Raw genomic sequence first — 17,579 nt, 5'->3', positions numbered from 1 at the left:
AGGCTTTCTCAAGATTATTGACCAAGGCTCTTGATTTTGCCTCCCTCACCATGTCTCTAGGCCATACATAATATGAAGAAGCTTTTATCTTGGGATTCTAATTACATTCCCCCCACCTTTCTGAGCAGTTTGAATATACTTGTGCGTTTGTCACACCAAGTTATTGACTACTAATCAGTTTTTTCCACTTTTGCAGGGAGGGGGGTATTCGTGATACTCAGTTGTATTTTAAATTGATGTATGGATATTTTAATATTATGTTACTAAAGCTAGCAGCATTAGAATAATAGAACCTAATAGGGAGTTCATTCCTGGAGTGTAGTTCCTTGTGGCATTATCCATGCATATGGGGGAATCCAAAAGGAGCCAATTGCCAGTTAAGTATGCTCAGTGGTCACAGAAGAGTGCCTTTTTGAGGAGGAGGAGGAGGAGTAATGCAAAATGGGGGATGGAGAGGAATTGGATATAGAATATCCTGGAAAAGGGCATAGCTGGCTGGTTGGAGCCCTTAACAGAAGCACTGCAGACTGCCAAATGTTCTTGCAGGTCCCCTTGTATAGAACATTGCTGGAGCCTGCTTGTCTGTTGGGTAGTTTCTAAACCATTTTAAATGATTATAGCCTGAGAGCTCAGTTTTTAAAGTAAACAATTTGTTCTTAATAGTAGCAATTGCAAAGAAATCTGTTTTATTTAATTTCGGTTTACAAAATTTTCAAAATCCCTTGATAGATGAATTTAAGTTTTGAAAATGTCATGATTCTTCCATAATTGCAAACATGAGAGACACGTTTTACAGTTAAAAGCCTATGCTGTGTTGCAGTGGAGGAGCAGACATTAATGAACTATTCATTTTAGTGTGTATCCTTCTTCAAGTCATAATGAAAACGTGGGTGGGGAACTCCTTGCTACACTTGTTTAACAAGCATTTCCAGCTCTTTGGAAGAGCTGCCAAGCCGATCTGCACTGTGTGAAGACAACATGCAGTATGTGAACAAAATAAAACTGACTGAAAGAGCAACCAACCAAAACATTTTTTTCTTTATTTAAAACTTTGTTGCTGTGAAATGCTTCTCTTTGTATTGCACTGAATAAAATATTGATGCTGCAGATAGAATGAAGAATTCATTGTCCAGTAGCAAATACCTTGTGTTAGATGTGCCAGAAAGTCCTTTAAGGATTTACAGTAGGACTTAAGATCTCCCTGTTACATTCCACTGGCTAGAAAATTGGTGCCTTTAGAAGGGGAAAGAGCCTAACCAACAGTTGATGCTATGTTTTGGGTAAGTCTTTGTATGCTGAAGTGACGTTTTGATGCTGGGGTTTTCTGGGCAGGGGAATGGAGATACTTTTGAAGTCCTCTTGGTCTCCCTTTTGTCTGTGAAACTGCGCATATAGATTTGTTGTGTCAATTTCTTTCATTGATTGATGAACTAGCTGGCTTTATAGGGATGGCTATTTACATTTGGGTCACCGTTTATTCTTTATTATAATTAATGGTAGTATCATAGCTGATTTGCTCTCATCTCATAGCTGTTGTTTTTGGGGTTGTTTTTTTAATGGATGCTTGTTCTTAAGAGTTTTAAGTGAAATTTATGGTCCAATGTGTATAATTCAGCTGTTTACATTTTATTATATGCAGATTATGCTGTTTTAACCTTGCAAACCCACTTGGGACTTAGATGACTTGCAAATTATTACAGATTGTTATTGAAACAAATATTAACTATGAGAAGTCAAAAGTTAATGGTCTTTCCAAAAGGGAAGGCCAAGTAGACTTTGGCCATGGGTATGGATAAGTATCTTGGGATCTGGTTTCATGAATCTACCAGTTAGGAAGTGCAGGACAAATTAGCAAAGGTCAAAGCAAAGCATACAATAATAACATTAATTGGATTTTTCTACACAAAAGGAAGTAAATTTGTTCCAGCAACCCTATGCATGTAGGCTGCAAAAAGTTGTGACCCAGATTTTGTTTGGAGCCTCAATCTTGTTTCCAGGACTCAACTTTTCTTTGGAAGGAATTCAGTCTTCCTTTCTTAGAACTATACCTAAATGTGTTGCTGGTGCTGCTTTTAATTTGGAAGTCAGTTTTAGCTCATTAAGTAGCTTGGCATGGACATACTCAATTCATTATTGGTTTCAAATTTGCTCCTTTACCTCTTCCAACTCTCTGGTCTGTCAGGTGCTGCTTTGTGTCTTTCTGGAAAAGCGAGTTAAGTGGAAAAAACTGCTGCTGGTTTTTCTCCTGTTTTCTGCTCTCACTGGAATTAGTAGTTGAATAGAGTATAAATATACAGGCGGGCAAGAGCTACATCTATTAGCTAGGGGAACATCTACTGTACGTCATTGGCCCTGGCTTCATCTGCTTCTAATAATGGTGTGTCAATACCAATGCCTCAGTACAGAAGAGTATTTTATTGGACCATTTTAATATTAATTCTTCAAAGAGTTTAGATGGCAGAATTGCTAGAGAGCTTTCATTTAAAGATAGAGGCTGTCCATGTAACCACACAAAGACCGAAACAGTCTTATGTGTTCTTTTACTGTAGTTTTTATCAGGAGCTTAGAGAATGTATTGTATATCCTTTTATATGACAGCTTCCTAGTTGATCTTATTACAGAGCAGGTGGCAAAATATCGGAATGACGTCATATTTCTTGTTCTTAGACTGTCAGGTTTTAAACAGTTTGTTTCAATGAGGCTGCAATTTTGTATTTTGTCTTTTTGACCTGTTGATCATAATAAACATCTGAATATCTAATTTAGGGGTCATGCCATATATGTTTTTGCTATTGACATTTGCTAGAAGTTTGCTTTTTCAAATCATCGTATTTATTTATTGCAGTATTGATATTTTACTTTATTAAATTTGTATACCACCCTTCATCCATAGTTCTCAGGGAGGTTCACAGCAATAGGCTGTAATGCTTTCTTGAGGGCGGGGGAAGTCTTATAAAGAAGAGCACATCCTTTGATAAGTGGTATATTCATTGTTGAATTGTTTCTTCTTAATATCTGCAATACTTGACTTTTCTGTATGCAGGGCAGTGATGGAATCCATTATATTTTGGTCCAAGGTGCCAACAAGGTATCTGGCAGTGTTGGATCTCCAGTAGCAGTGGGAGGAACTCCCCCCCAGGTTGTGGGTATGGTGGCTGCTGCAACAAGCAAATGACTGGTTGAGCATGGTGTTAAGAAGGTATAAACTGTACTGTTGGTTCAGTGAGAGGGAATTGATTAGGTCTGAACAGCAACTAATGCAATTGATACAGCTCTGGGAAGCTATAGATCTTTATATTCTTTCCATGATTCCTTTCCTCCTCTAACCTACTCTGACTCTAGGAACAAACTGTATCTGGGATTCTGCCATGCCCAAAAGCTTTTCCATAGGTCAAATTGGGGAGTCTTGCTCCATCTACGCCATCACCCACCTTCCACTAAAGCATAACCTCTGTATACCAAGCCATTCAGAACGGTGGACTTGGTGCCCAAGCCCCATATAATAACTATTTCTGTGAATTGTTCCTGGAAACAAATTGGGAGCCAATGAGATCAAACAAAAAGGGAATGACATGATCTTTGTAAAATGTACCTGGAAGCAATCTTGCCACACCATTCTGCATCAGCTACACTTTCCAAATCCTTAGAGCACTTTTCAGGTGTGACAGGAGGCATGGTACCTCTGGTGGGGGACATGTGCTCCTTCTGGAGTAGTTTGGCTACCTTTGTTCCCCACCCAGCACTCACCTGTGGCTCCTAGAAGCTTGCCAGCATGTGACAGTGGCCATACCCCGGGAAATGGATTTGACTGGCTCGCTAAATCCAGGTGAGGGTTGCCGATTGGTCTCAACCCTCAGTGGATCAAGGACTTCCCCTGCATGCGATGACGGGATCTGGTTGAGTAAGCGGATGAAACCGGTAGTTGGTCCAGTGGTCAAGAAGGTGGTTTATGCATGTGCTATAGAGGGAAGTGAAATGCAGATGGGGCTCATCAACCTGGGAAGGTAACCCATCAAGGAGAAGGAAAACTCTGATCCTAAACCTCCACTGCCTTGCCTCCTTCCGCCAACTCCTGCAGCCAAACATATTGTTCTGCTTTCCTTTGGAACACAGCAGCAAGGCCAAGAGGGGGGTCTTGTCGTCTGGGCAGCTCAGGACCTCTATATACACAGCCCCAGGCTTGTGCCCTGGGGAGAGGTCACTGGTGCAGCACTCCATTGGCCAAGCTGGATATTACCAAGGTATATTTGAGAGTGCTTTTTAATTGTGACATGTTGAACTGTGTACATGTTATACAAACATATATCATGGTTAATTCTTATTGTAATTTTAAAGATAAATTTAAAATGTCATGATATGGATAATTAACACTATAATATAGTTTGACATTTTTATTGAAAGAAACAAAAATCTACTAACTCCAAAATTCCAATTATCAAAAATAAAGGAATGATGTAAAGTGAATTTACATTATTTTAAAAAAATGAAATTGTGTTTGTCAGCTAGTCATACTGCAAAGGGAGAAGTCGTAGCCAAACTAAATGACGGTCTACAAAAGAGAGAGCTTAAAAATGCCTTCTCTGGCATCGTGTTTAAAAAATACTTTGTTTTATAGCAATCTGAAGACCACAGAAGTTACTAAATATAATCTTTCCCAGGCAACCAAAATGTGTGCTTGGAATTTCCCCTTATGCTTCCAAATGCCTAAAATAATGTATGACTCCTGGAATCGTTAGAAAAGGTATCTCCCCACAGAACCACAAAGTCCATAAGCTGCCAAAAGAAGCCCAAATCAGCATGTGGCAACTCACTGCCATAGTTTCCTTTTCTATTGGTCTTAAATTAGATTTACCAGGCCTGAAACTGCTGAAATGTTTGCTAGGCCAATATGTTTTCTGGTGTCATTTCTTATTCTAAGATAGCTCTCAAAATACTGTGGCTCCGTGTAATTAGGCTTGCATAGTTCTGTGGGTTCTGTGCTTTGAAAGGGATCTTACATAGCATTGGAAAGGAAAACTGAGCCACACAGAATAGATTGTATTTGTGGGGTTACTTGTACTTTATGTTTCCCACCCTTATGCCACCACATACAAGGTTTTCTATGCCTGCCAGCTGCGTGCAGAGGAGGGAGCTGCATTGTGGTAGGAGGCATACTTCCTCTACTCAAATTCAAATATGCTGTACACTATAAATGGAAACAAGACAGCAGCTTACTGCTACTGCTGTTTTTCAAAAGCTTGACAAAACCCCCATAACATGCTTCTCTGAGCCAGTTAAGTATGGTTATTCTGTAATGAGCCAATAGTTGGTAGGAAATAAACTAGACTTAATAGTTGTAGTCTGATGGCCTTTTGAGAGTTCATGTGACCCTTTCAGGTTGGTGGAAAACCTGGATGTTCTGTCCTATGAGATATAGGCAGCGTGCAGGATTGCTGGACACTGGGAAGATAGCACAGGGTGAGCTTCATGGTAACCTTTGTGACAAACTGATTGAACTGTAGAACAACAGCCTGTCCTTTGACTATAAGACAGGGCTGCCCCTGAGTGTTCTTCTACTGAGAGCAGGTAAGGGCAAGCAGACATTTAAAGCACAGCTGGGAGTCACATCATACTGAAGTTGGAGATGAAAGCTCTGCAGTGGTTATGGCATCACTGCTGGAAAAGAAGTCTCTTCCTATGCCACAGTCTACAGACTTTTCCTCTGCTGATCTAAGTTGGAAATGGCTCAGTGGGTCAGTTATGTTCTTGGTTCGCACTCAGCTGTCTGCATTTAGGTTAACTTGGTGACTTTTCCTTTGACTATGTGCTGGACTTTCCATATGACTTAATGCACATCTAATGTACGCTTTACCCTAAGACACTACATGTTTAGAGTAAGAGTGAGTCTTATCTCCTCCATCCCAAAGTATTCAGTTATTCAAATTTATGTTGGGAATTATGAAGATAGAACCAGGAGCCATTCCAATATTAATTTGTAATAAAAATTGAGATATTATGTATGTCTGAATTTTTGGAATGTGTGGCTTGGGTTTTCTTACTTGATTTTGTTTGTTTTCAGTCTGCTTCAGCTGATATGTCTATGCAGGGATGGTATGTAGAGCAGTGGCCTAGGGAAAGAATTACAGGAGGAGGAGCTGCCAGAGCCCCCTTTTCACACAACTACTTGCCAACATTCCTGTCTTCCACGTAGTCCAAGGGAAGTATCTGGGGATAGTGACACTTGAGTATCATGCTCTCCCATTTTGCTAGCACTACAACTAGCTGTAGTTTTTATATTTTATCTTTGGAGCAGATAATCTTTGGAGACCCATAATTCATAAGCCTTGAGATGATTCTGATTAATTTGCCCTTCCATAGGAAGAGATTGTAGGAAACACATTTCTGCTGCAACAGCCTGATCAGAAGGCTATGGGTGGAATTCAGTGCCATGCTATTACAAACAGTCCCCACACTCTTCTGGGTGTTCTCCTGACCTCCCCAGAGCCAATTTTGTGTGCATGTGTGCCAGAGAAGGACTTTCACTGACTGGGTGTGTTAGGTGAATCCTGACCTATTACTTTTCACCTTCTTATTGAAATCCTGTTGTCTTTGTCCAGGGAGTTTTCTTGGCAGGGATACTGGAGTGGCTTGCCAGTTCCTGCTCCAGGTGGATCACGTTTGGTCAAAACTCTCCACTATGACCTGTCCATCTTGGGTGGCCCTGCACGGCATAGCTCATAGCTTCTCTGAGTTATTCAAGCCCCTTTGCCACGGCAAGGCAGTGGTTGGACAGTGTTTTCGAAGCTACCAGCATGAGTTTGACCGAACTGTGGGAGGCAGTGGAAGACAGGAGTGCCTAGCGTTCTTTGGTCCATGGGGTCACGAAGAGTCAGACATGACTAAACGACTAAACAACAACAATTGAAATCCTGCGGTGGCTTCAGTTGTTTCCACAACTTTGAGGTTAAAGGTAAAGGTAAAGGGACCCCTGACAGTTAAGTCCAGTCACAAACGACTCTCAGGTTGTGGTGCTCACCTCGCTTTACAGGTCGAGGGAGCCAATGTTTGTCCGCTTTCGCAGACAGTTTTTCCGGGTCATGTGGCCAGCATTACTAAGCTGCTTCTGGTGAAACCAGAGCAGCACATGGAAACGCCATTTACCTTCCCGCCGGAGCGGTACCTATTAATATACTTGCAGTTTTTGGCGTGCTTTCGAACTGCTAGGTTGGCAGGAACTGGGACTGAGCAACGGGAGCTCACCCTATTGCGGGGATTTGAACCGCCAACCTTTTGATGAGCAAGCCCAATGCTCAGTGGTTTAGACCACAGTGCCACCCGCGTCCCTTAACTTTGAGGTTACATCACTGCAATATAATCTGCACATGATGAAGTCTAGTCACAGAAAGTATACAGTACTACAAAAAAGCGTACTGGCAGAAATTGATTTTGCTACAACCGAGTAACATAGCCAGTCCTCTGGAATATATGTCTAGAAAACCATTATTTATTATTTCTACTACTACTGGCTATTATGTAACTTGGTTGTTACATTGGATGTAGCAACATAGTTAAGTGTTTTGGCTCCGCAAATCACAGTTTGCAACATTTGCCTAGACTGCAGCATTCAGATATCCTGTTACTGTATTTACCAAATTGTGCTTTGGTGGTTTGGAATGCTCTGCAGGCTTGCACGCCCCACTCCCTGTTCCCCTTTGGACTCATTTACTTCTTTCACTGCCTTTTGCTGTTTAGCAATGACTGTGATTCATTGGGGTATCTGAACCAGCATAACCACAGCTACTGTTAACAAAAGTTTGCTCTCAAGAAATAAAATGATGCTAAATTAAACCGGGATATACGCCTAGTTTCCATAGTTTAGTTTGAGAACCAGTGGTGGTCAGTAGTAACTATATACCAGTTACAACATCCTGATATAAGATGTTGGGTAGAGAAAGCTAGAGTAACTCATAAATTATAGGTCTCCTTTGATTGCTTCTTTAGCCTTGAAATTCCTCTGGTTAAATTGCCACAAAGGGAGGGGAAATATGCATGGGAGGGAGAAGCTGTAATGAGGAGCACACCAAACTAGGATGTGTTCTAATCACTGAAACATGGTTTGATACTCAATCAGAATAATGTCTGAACCAAACCTGCAACTAGAGCTTTTTTTCAACTGGAACTCACCAGCATCTCTCAGGTGGGCACTACTGCCATTATAAGAGAACGAGGGAGGCATTTATGGTGAGTTCTGGTGCCTCTTTTTCTAGAAAAAAAGCACTGCCTGCAACAATTCTCTGTATTTGAGAGAAAGAAAATCCTATTTTAATTTCTCCTATGAACTTGTATAACTGTATGCTGGATAATTAGCACACAACTTTTTTTATCATGGAGTAGCTTCAAGCTATGGGAAGTGATTACTGTGTGTCTGTGTCTACACTTTTTGAAATCAAGTGTAGCTAGGTTTGCATGACAGGGTGCTGTAGTGCTTAGAGTGCTGCTGAGCCGGCACGGAGGAGACCCAAGTGTAAACCCACATTCAACTATGAAGTTTATATGGTGACCTTGGAATAGTCATATATCTCAGCCCTGAACATCTATAACTGCCATATTTAGAGTTACTGTTCTATATATATTTAAGAATAATACTGGAGACTGAAATCTCCTTTCAATTAGGATTGTGGAAATGTGATTCTCTAGTTACTTTGGGGGTGGAATTTATCTTCTGATACTTAAGGTTTGTGTAACAGAGTATATGGAAAGTGTTAACATAATTATACTTTTTGTCGTATATTATTGCAATTGCAAATGTTTGGCATTCTCGCATATAGATTGTGTTTACCTGCACTAATTCTTTTCCAGCTTAAAAACTGGCATTCTTTAATTCTAAAGTGTCAGTAGAAGTCTCTAATAGCCTTTTCTCTTTAGTTCCAAAAGAGTGCTCAGTGTCTTCAAATACAGCTTCTATATGAATTGCTGAAATTGGTAGGATCTGTTGAGATAGCGGTTTATGCATCAAGCATAATATGGACAATCATAAATTGTTTTGAGCAGATGAATAGATTTCTCCCTCTAGTGTTTCTTAAATTAATGCTGGTGGAATTTGAATTCTTGAACACTGAAGCTGATAATTGATATCTAATTCTTAGTTTATCATGAGTTCTTTCCATGCTTTGGAGCTATGGGAAGAAGCCCTGTGCCCATCCACTTCCCCTCTCTGCCCATCCTCCATTGTGTACAGTATTCCACTTCAATTAGGATTGCAGTCCTAGTTTGCCAGTTTGGATGTAATGGCAAACTATGGTTTGATCAAACAAAGAAGCAAAGTACCTTAGTACAGAGCTCATTCATGTACTGTCAAGATGTGATTTGGCATTACACATGAAGCAGCTCAATGTGTCTCCCTCTTGTGCCTGTCCTCTAGTTTACTTTTCATTTCTTTTGCTTTGAGCTTTTTTGAAAGTATTTACTTTTGATCTGTAATTTTGCAGGAAGCCAATCTAAGGCACTTCCCCACCTCTCTAAATTTGAGGTGAATAAGCTATGGGAATATATCATGCCAGCCAAATGCATACAGCATTGGGAGTATTTACTTCACTTTTAAATAAACTAAAAGATTCATATAGACCATGCCAAGGTGTTTTCTTGTCTTTACAAATGTTATTGCTGAATTTGTAAATAAATGTGAAAATTCATTCATCCATGTTTAAAACATATTCTTGTGTAATGTTCAGGTTTTCAAGATTGGGTAGTTGTAATCTTGGGTTATTGTGTTTATATTATAACATGCATTATTCCCTTGATGTTGATTTGTTTATTGTTTTCATTGTCCTTATCAGGAAAGCAGGTTTACAGTCCATTATATACTTTGTACCTCAGCATTCAGCTAGACATTTGTGCCATTTTCTAGTAGTACTTTATGTACTATTTTCTCAGCAAAAAGAAAGCCAATCTGCCAAATATTATTTTGAATATAGCTCTTTTATAGAATTACCATTGCCCACTGCACTACCTACTTTCATAGCTAGTTCTTCTGGTTATATTAAAGTGCATCCAGTTCACGATTTGGTTCAGATACTGAATTCTATCAATAAATGTTTCCACAGTTGGCACAACTCTTCTGCATGTAGTAAAGATATATCACATCTTACTCCTCTGAGCTTGCAGAACGAATACCTTTATTTTTAATTAGTTACTATGACTTTTTAATGTCCAAATGGTAGGTGGCAATGTGTTTTTTGGAGAGAGAAGGGGAAGTAAAGCTTTCCCTCAGTTTTAAATAAAATAATGATTTCAAACAGTATAACAGTACAATCCTATAAATCTCTACTCAGAATTAAGTATCATGGAGTTCAACTCCAGAGTAAATGTGTATAGGATAGCACCACTGCAGTCTGTTTGTTTAAAAATAACTGATGATAATTTGCAATGTTTTACTAAAGTGTAGCACAGCAACAGATGCTTTTAGCCTTTCTGCAGATCATGCTGGCAATCCTTTAACAATCATTAAGAAATTGGAAGGAAATTGTTTGGCTGCAGCAACAAAATATATACTCTATGAAAACTTGTTCTGGTCTCTTAACTATGCTTAAGAAAGTGCTGCTTGCTGATTCTGTCTGGATTGGTGATTAATATTAGTAGTTTTTAAAGTATTTTTTAAGACGGCAACTCAGTTTTTAAAAATATTAATTAAGGCTGCATGAATTTACCTGAGAGTACGCCTATGGTATGTAAATAATATTACACATGTGAATGTAATAAATATGAAAACAGAAAAGTACATTTTTAAAAAAGCATATTTCTAAGGAAGACTATGATTTTTAAAAAGTTTTTTACAGCAACAGAAAAAAAAATACAAAAAATGAGAGAGCATAGGCATAAATATTTAGATTTCATTCTGCAGCTACTGTTAATTCTGTCAGATACTATGCTCATTTACCTGTTTTTTTGGGGGGGAAGGGGGCATTCATATATCAAAACAAGATTGCCCAATTGAGATTATTCTCTCTCTGCCTTTCCTCTAAATAAAGCTACCCATCTCTATCTCCTCTAATACATCCACTATTACACTGTTTCCTGGTGATGGCTATCTGGTAGAGGGACAGAGGGCAGAGTAGCAAGTGAGGGGGTTTTCTGTAGCTAATGGTACTGGCATCCGTCTTGTGGCTCATTGAATTCCTTCCGAGGAAGGAAGAACCATTTGCAATGATATAACGGGACAGAGTGGTTTGGTTGCTGCTGGAACAGCAGAGACAGGGTTATCGTCTCATCTCTTGCTTGGGGCTGCTGCTTCACCTTCTACTTGGTGCCCCTGACCTCCAGACAAGAAGAGCTGAGGATGGAAAAGCTATCATACTCCCTGTGATGCCTTCTTCACCCACTTCTCACTCACTCTTGCCCAGGTGGGAAAACAAGTAATGACTGACACCCGCCCCCTTCCTTAGCTCTTTTGCACAAGATGTGCTCTGCTAAGGGAGGGAAAGAAAAAGTGGGAAAACTCAGCATTTATATTACTCCTAGGTGGCTGCTGCATGCCATCTGCAGTGGAGATTGGCTTGGAAGTGAGGGAGAGGCACAGAAATGATGAAAACTCCAAATGAAAATTGTTGGAACAAATATAGTTTATATGTGCATATATATATTGTTGGTTTTTTATTTTGGTTGTAAGAGCTGCTGAAGTTTTGTGGTCACTCTTATTGGTTGAATGATATTTTGATTATTAAACTTGTACATTTCAACAGCAATTTTTTTTTAGAAGGATTTCATCCAGAACCTTAAAAAAAGATTGCATTCCTATGTCCATGTTTTTCAGATACTTTATTGAATGATATAATTTATTGCCTTTCCAGCAAAAATTGCTCAAAAAGTATATAAATGCAAAATTTATAAGGGCAGATTATGCCAAAATGCTCATTTTGCCAGTGACAAGTACCATCCCTCTGGCAAGTGGATTCTCTGCAAATATGAAGAGGGTGTTTCGTTTTGTTTCCCTCTGTAAAATCATAGTGAAAGAAAACAGACACATCCCACTTCCCCACTTCCTAACTACAAGCATTGGGGAAGAAGTGATATCCATGCTGCTGCTTGCATTCTCTGAAGACCTGCAGGAGGTAGAATAAACTATTGACCCTCTCCCAAGTGCTCTGAACATGCTAGAGAAGTTGGAGCTGGGTGGATGGTGGCAACCACAAACGAAAGATGGCTAGCAAGCCAAGCAAAAGATGTTTGGATATCTGTTTTATGATGTGATGTAAAACCATGTTTTTAGGAGAAATGGACAACATTAAATTTTTTATACCTTCTTTATTAACAATACTACTTTGTATTTATTACACTACAATAAAACATTAATAGTTTCTTATACATCAGAAACACTGAGGGCTGTATCCAACAGAGTTGTCTTGTTGGTGCAAGAACTCCCCCCCCCTCCTCCCCTGGCCCAGATATCTTCTGGAGTTTCCCCACAACTCTCCAGAGCAATTTTTGGGGTGTGTCTGTGTGTGCTGGGAACACGGAGGAGAGGGGAGGTCAGGTTCCATTGCAGAAGTCTTTATGTGAATGAGATGACTTCTGTTGGATACAACCCTTTATTAATTTTTAGTAGCAGCTCATATTAACACAATTTAAATGACAAAAAAATCATTTTGCATAAACCTGATGTTGCATTTTATTTTGCTTTCATGCTTTGTTAGAAATATAAAGAAAAGGATAAACATAAACAAAAACACAAGAAGCAATCAGAATCCTCACCGTCTCTGGTTCCTTCTCTAACAGTAACTACAGAGAAAGTAAGTGAGCTTTTCCTACATCTTCTTTAGAATGACATTTATATTCTTGGTGTATGTTTTATGGAGTGAGGAATTCTGCTGTTGCTAAATTGCTTATCACAAAGAACCCCCTATTGATGTCTAGCAATCCTTCTGATCAAACAGCTGTGCTATTAGATATTTGTAATATAACAAACTTGATTTTTGAAATGTACATCTTTTCTACAAAATGAGATATCATTGATTCTATATTACTGTTCCGCTAAAGTACTCTGCTGCTTACATAAATAAATATAGTAGAATAACCTCAATTATTTTAAATGTTTCATATTCTCATTTGTAATCAGAGTTTAAACTATAGTTTTCCAGTAAGTATCATGGTTTGGATGTTAGAGGAAATTCTGGTTTAACAAACCCTGGAGTACCATATATATATAGTACAGTACATGTATGGTACAGCATAGTCTGTTGAAACCTCCACAATTGAATCAGTTAAAATACATGAAACAATATTTCCAAGTAATTAGCTGGTTCAATTATGCAGTATCAGAGAAAGAGTAAGTGTTGGGCAGTAAATCCATCCGAGGGAGGAGGCAGCAGACACCACTGTCTCCCTAGGCATTAACTGCCTTGTGAAACCCACCCAGTCAGTCCCTGCTGACTAGATCTCACAGGCCATGTTGGGCAAGGGACAAGATAACCTGTTTTTGGCTTGACCCTTGCAACCTTCCTGCCCACATTCTCAGGCTGCAATAACTCAAACTGATCTCACACAAAAATAACCAGATGGGTGTTCTAGACACCTCTACAGCAAAAAGAAAGGAAGGAGAGTAGGAAGTATGGTCTCAACCCCAAAAGTCATTGGGAGTTTTCCAACTAATTTCTGTTAAGAATAGACCCACTGAAATGAATGTTAATTGGTTTACTGGATACAACTCACAGATTATTGGACTCAAATCACTGCATTTCTGGGCTACATTTTTGATGCTGTAGCGTTCCTGTCCTTAGTCTACTTATGTGACTTCGTAACACACCTTCCGCTTTGGCAGTCATTTTATCCAGTAGGCTAAGTATCATTTTGGTTATCGTACCCACCCCTTCTTTGCTAGAAGAAGTGTACAGTACTGTCTCCATAACCTAGTGGTCTTTATGCAAAGATGATATCTAAAATAATTTTTTGCTTCCAGATTTTTTAAAAATAAAATCTTTGCAAGAGAATCAGGAGAAATCTTGGCATTTGGGCATTGTTTTGTATGTCAAAATGTGTTCATATCTCTCACCTGAGGATCTTGTTTCTATGCAAGTTATGTGACTTACATATAAAAGGAACATTAAGAGATTTCTTTCCTTTGGTGCTTTAGGTCATATGGAGCTCCTATCATTTGAAGGTTTCTTATGTAGGTAGTAGGCTTAAATTTATGTTTCTGTTCACAAAATGTGTTTCTAGATTTCATGGCTGTGGAGTTAGCTTTCTGTTTCCAACACCATGTTGTTTGTACAAATCTGTAATATAAGCAGAAGTATAACTGGAAATTATACTCATATGAGTGTTTCCTAATGATACCCAAGGGGAAGATTCAGATACTTCTCTCTCAAGTGGTGTAGAGAAAATAGATTAAAACATTGGATACTATTTCTCCCACTTTTTCATAAGTGTTCATCAAACTAGTCTGTAATGCTAGTCTGTAATGCAGTCACCTGACTATCTTAATCACCAGTATTTTCTCTCCTCATGGCCTTGTCCTTTTAGAAAGAAAGACCTAGCATTCCTCATGTCAAAGCAGCAAGTTCCAACACTGACCTTCCTTTTGTAACTGAAAATTCCTAAGTTTTAGAATCTCTTGCTGGATGACAGTTCTATAATTTATGTAGATGGGATTCCAGTATTCAAATGTGAATGCACTTACACAGTTGCGTGTTCTTTGCATTTCTCCCTACCAATTGGTTAAAAAATGTTTCTGGAGAGATAATAGCCAATTCAGAGACTCTCAAACACTCCACTGTTTTACAAGTACCTTGGTAATGTTTAATAAAATGGCACTATTTTCTTCAGTTCTACATACAGCTGATGGTTTCTCTTTTAATATACTATAGTATATTAGCAGCAGCAGCAGCAAAAAAAACACAAATTAAAAATCAGAAGTAGTGTTTGGTATTTGACACCATAGAGAGAGAAAAATAGAATCAAGCAAAGATATTTGGGCTTATGGGGTAGCTCAGCACTGTGGCAGTTATTAGCATAGTATGAAGGGCAAACTACTGGATCACATTCCATAATGCAAGAATTAAAATATACTGAACTATAACCACTACGAGCATGTTTGGTAGAGACTTTTAACTGGGGATACAAGTTCTGTTCTGGAATTGCATCTTGAAGCTGGGCAAGTTACGCGTTGTGTGCTTTCATTGGATAAATCTTGTTCCTTTATTTTAAAGAACTGTTTAGGATGGGAGTAATTGGGATTGGGACCATGGCACACGGGGAGAGGAGTTAATGCTTCCCCCATCGTGGTCCTGACAAAAATGATGTCCCTGAAGCTGATGCTTGTCCCAATGGGGAGCCTGTTCTTGACACCAATGACAGCCTTAGGTGGAGGAGTTGTTGGGCAAGAAGGTCAACCACGCTTTTCAGCATGCTGAGGTCCCCATCTTTATCCCACCCTCCACCCCAGCCAGCTGTTGCATCAAATAAAATAACTATACATCTTAATTGCAATATTTGCTTGTTGGCTTTTTCTCCTGAAAAAGGTGGGATATGGATGAGAAAATGCAATACAGTCATACCTCGGGTTACAGATGCTTCAGGTTGCGTTTTTTCGGGTTACAGACAGCCGAAACCCGGAAGTACTGGAATGGGTTACTTCTGGGTTTTGACGGTCGCACATGCTCAGAAGCGCTGAATTGTGCTTTGTGCATGCGCAGAAGTGCCAGATCACAACCTGCGCGTGCGCAGACGTGCTGCTGTGGGTTGTGAACGTGCACCCCACATGGATCACGTTCGCAACCTGAGCGTCCACTGTACTTCATTTGGGAATAGTGAAGATGCTGGTGGTGTCGTTTAGTCGTGTCCGACTCTTCGTGACCCCGTGGACCAGAGCACGCCTGGCACTTCTGTCTTCCACTGCCTCCCGCAGTTTGGTCAGACTCATGTTTGTAGCTTCGAGAACACTGTCCAACCATCTCGTCCTCTGTCGTCCCCTTCTCCTTGTGCCCTCCATCTTTCCCAACATCAGGGTCTTTTCCAGGGAGTCTTCTCATGAGGTGGCCAAAGTATTGGAGCCTCGCCTTCACAATCTGTCCTTCCAGTGAGCATTCAGGGCTGATTTCCTTAAGAATGGATAGGTTTGATCTTCTTGCAGTCCATGGGACTCTCAAGAGTCTCCTCCAGCACCGTAATTCAAAGGAGGATAAATAATATCTAAGGAAATGGCCAGATTCTTAAAATGTCCTAGGAAAGTGTCTGAGAAAGATGATTTGTAATTAGAAAGGCACTTTCTAGGTTTCGGCTAGGTTTCAGTCAGTAAGCACCCCCCCCCCATTCCGCCCCCTGTTCTGGAATGCTAAGCTTTAATTTGTCACTTCTGAGGCTTCATGGAATTTTGCCACAATTTATTAGCTTTTTAAACCTATTATAAAATAGAAGTTGGTTTATAATTAGTCACAACTGAATCTGCTTACCTCACAAGACACCTAGAATAAACAATGGCTTGCCTGTTTGACGTCAGATGGTCCACAACTTTTTTTTTTAAAAAGATAGATACTCAGAATAAAAACAAAATGCAATACAAAACTAGAGTAAGACAGGCAATAAAAATAATGCCAGCAATTAAATGCAGCAGATTAAAACTGTCTTTAAAAGGTCTGGGAGAACATAAAGACTTTTTCCTTGCTCCAAAGGATAGCAAAATAGCCACAGGTGAGCGTGTCTGAGGAGATATGGCATCTTTGCTGTAAAAGGCCTCTGGTTTCCCATTAGCCTCACCACATATGTCAAGGGCATCTAAAAGCATCATTTGCTGACCTACACATGGGAGGTTTGATGCAGGAACATGCATTTGTTCAGCTACCCTGATTCTAAGCAATGTATAATGTACAACATCTTCAAATACTTGTTGGCCTCCATCTGTCTTGAGAGACAGTGGAGTGCATCTCCAGGAGCAAAGTCAAACTGCTGGAGAAGCACAGCACCTGCTGTGTTGGTAACTCAGAACTGCTGCCTCCCCTGTTATGTTTGCTGCGTTAGCATCACAGAAGTGACCTCCCTGAGGCGCAAACCTGAGCAGTATGCATTGAGGTCTTGAGCTGCCCAAACGACAATACCCCCCTCTCAGCCTTGCTGATGTATTGCTCTGCTTTCCTTTGGACTACGTTTGGCACCAGCTTGGCTGTAGGAATTTCTGGAAGGAAGCGTACAAGGTGCCATTGAACCATCTTAGGGATTCTACTTCGGATTGGTGTAGGGTTTACTCCTGAGCCTTTTCTTCTGCCAAAGATGTTCTGCAAGGCAGTGGATGTCTAGGATCAGAATTTTCCTTCTTTTTGATGGGCTACCCTCCCAGAGAAGTCCCAGCTGCCCCTCACTTCCCTCTACAGCTCATGCAGAAACTGCTTTCTTGACTGTTGGACCTACTCATCCGCTCAATCCGCCGGAGCCTGTCTTTGCATGCAGGGGAAGTCAGTAACTCAGCAAGGGTTTGAAACCCATGAGCTACCTTCACCTGGTTTAACCGACCAGTCAAAGCTGGTGCAGCTGCTATCACATGCTGACAGCTTCTAGGAGTACTGAATATGTTTGTAGAAAAATGTGCGTTAAGTGTAAACAGCACCTGAGAAAAC

The 17,579-nt window shown here is 40.0% G+C and overlaps 1 protein-coding gene across 10 annotated transcripts in view; it reads left to right on the top strand.

Moving 5' to 3' along the window:
- MLLT10 (MLLT10 histone lysine methyltransferase DOT1L cofactor) overlaps window positions 1-17,579 on the top strand; it is a 101,567-nt gene that overhangs the window by 36,028 nt on the left and 47,960 nt on the right. For 7 of the 10 annotated variants that reach the window (XM_083704699.1, XM_083704701.1, XM_083704697.1 and 4 more), the window contains one exon: window positions 12,669-12,764. The exons of the other annotated variants lie outside the window; for them this stretch is intronic. In XM_083704699.1, the coding sequence (XP_083560825.1) occupies window positions 12,669-12,764 (96 nt within the window). The remainder of the gene's footprint in view (window positions 1-12,668; window positions 12,765-17,579) is intronic. 10 annotated transcript variants of the gene reach the window in all.

This window comes from Podarcis gaigeae, assembly GCF_964106915.1.
Source record: "Podarcis gaigeae genome assembly, chromosome: 12".
Lineage (NCBI taxonomy): Eukaryota > Metazoa > Chordata > Lepidosauria > Squamata > Lacertidae > Podarcis > Podarcis gaigeae.
This window is presented reverse-complemented; position numbering and strand designations above follow the sequence as displayed.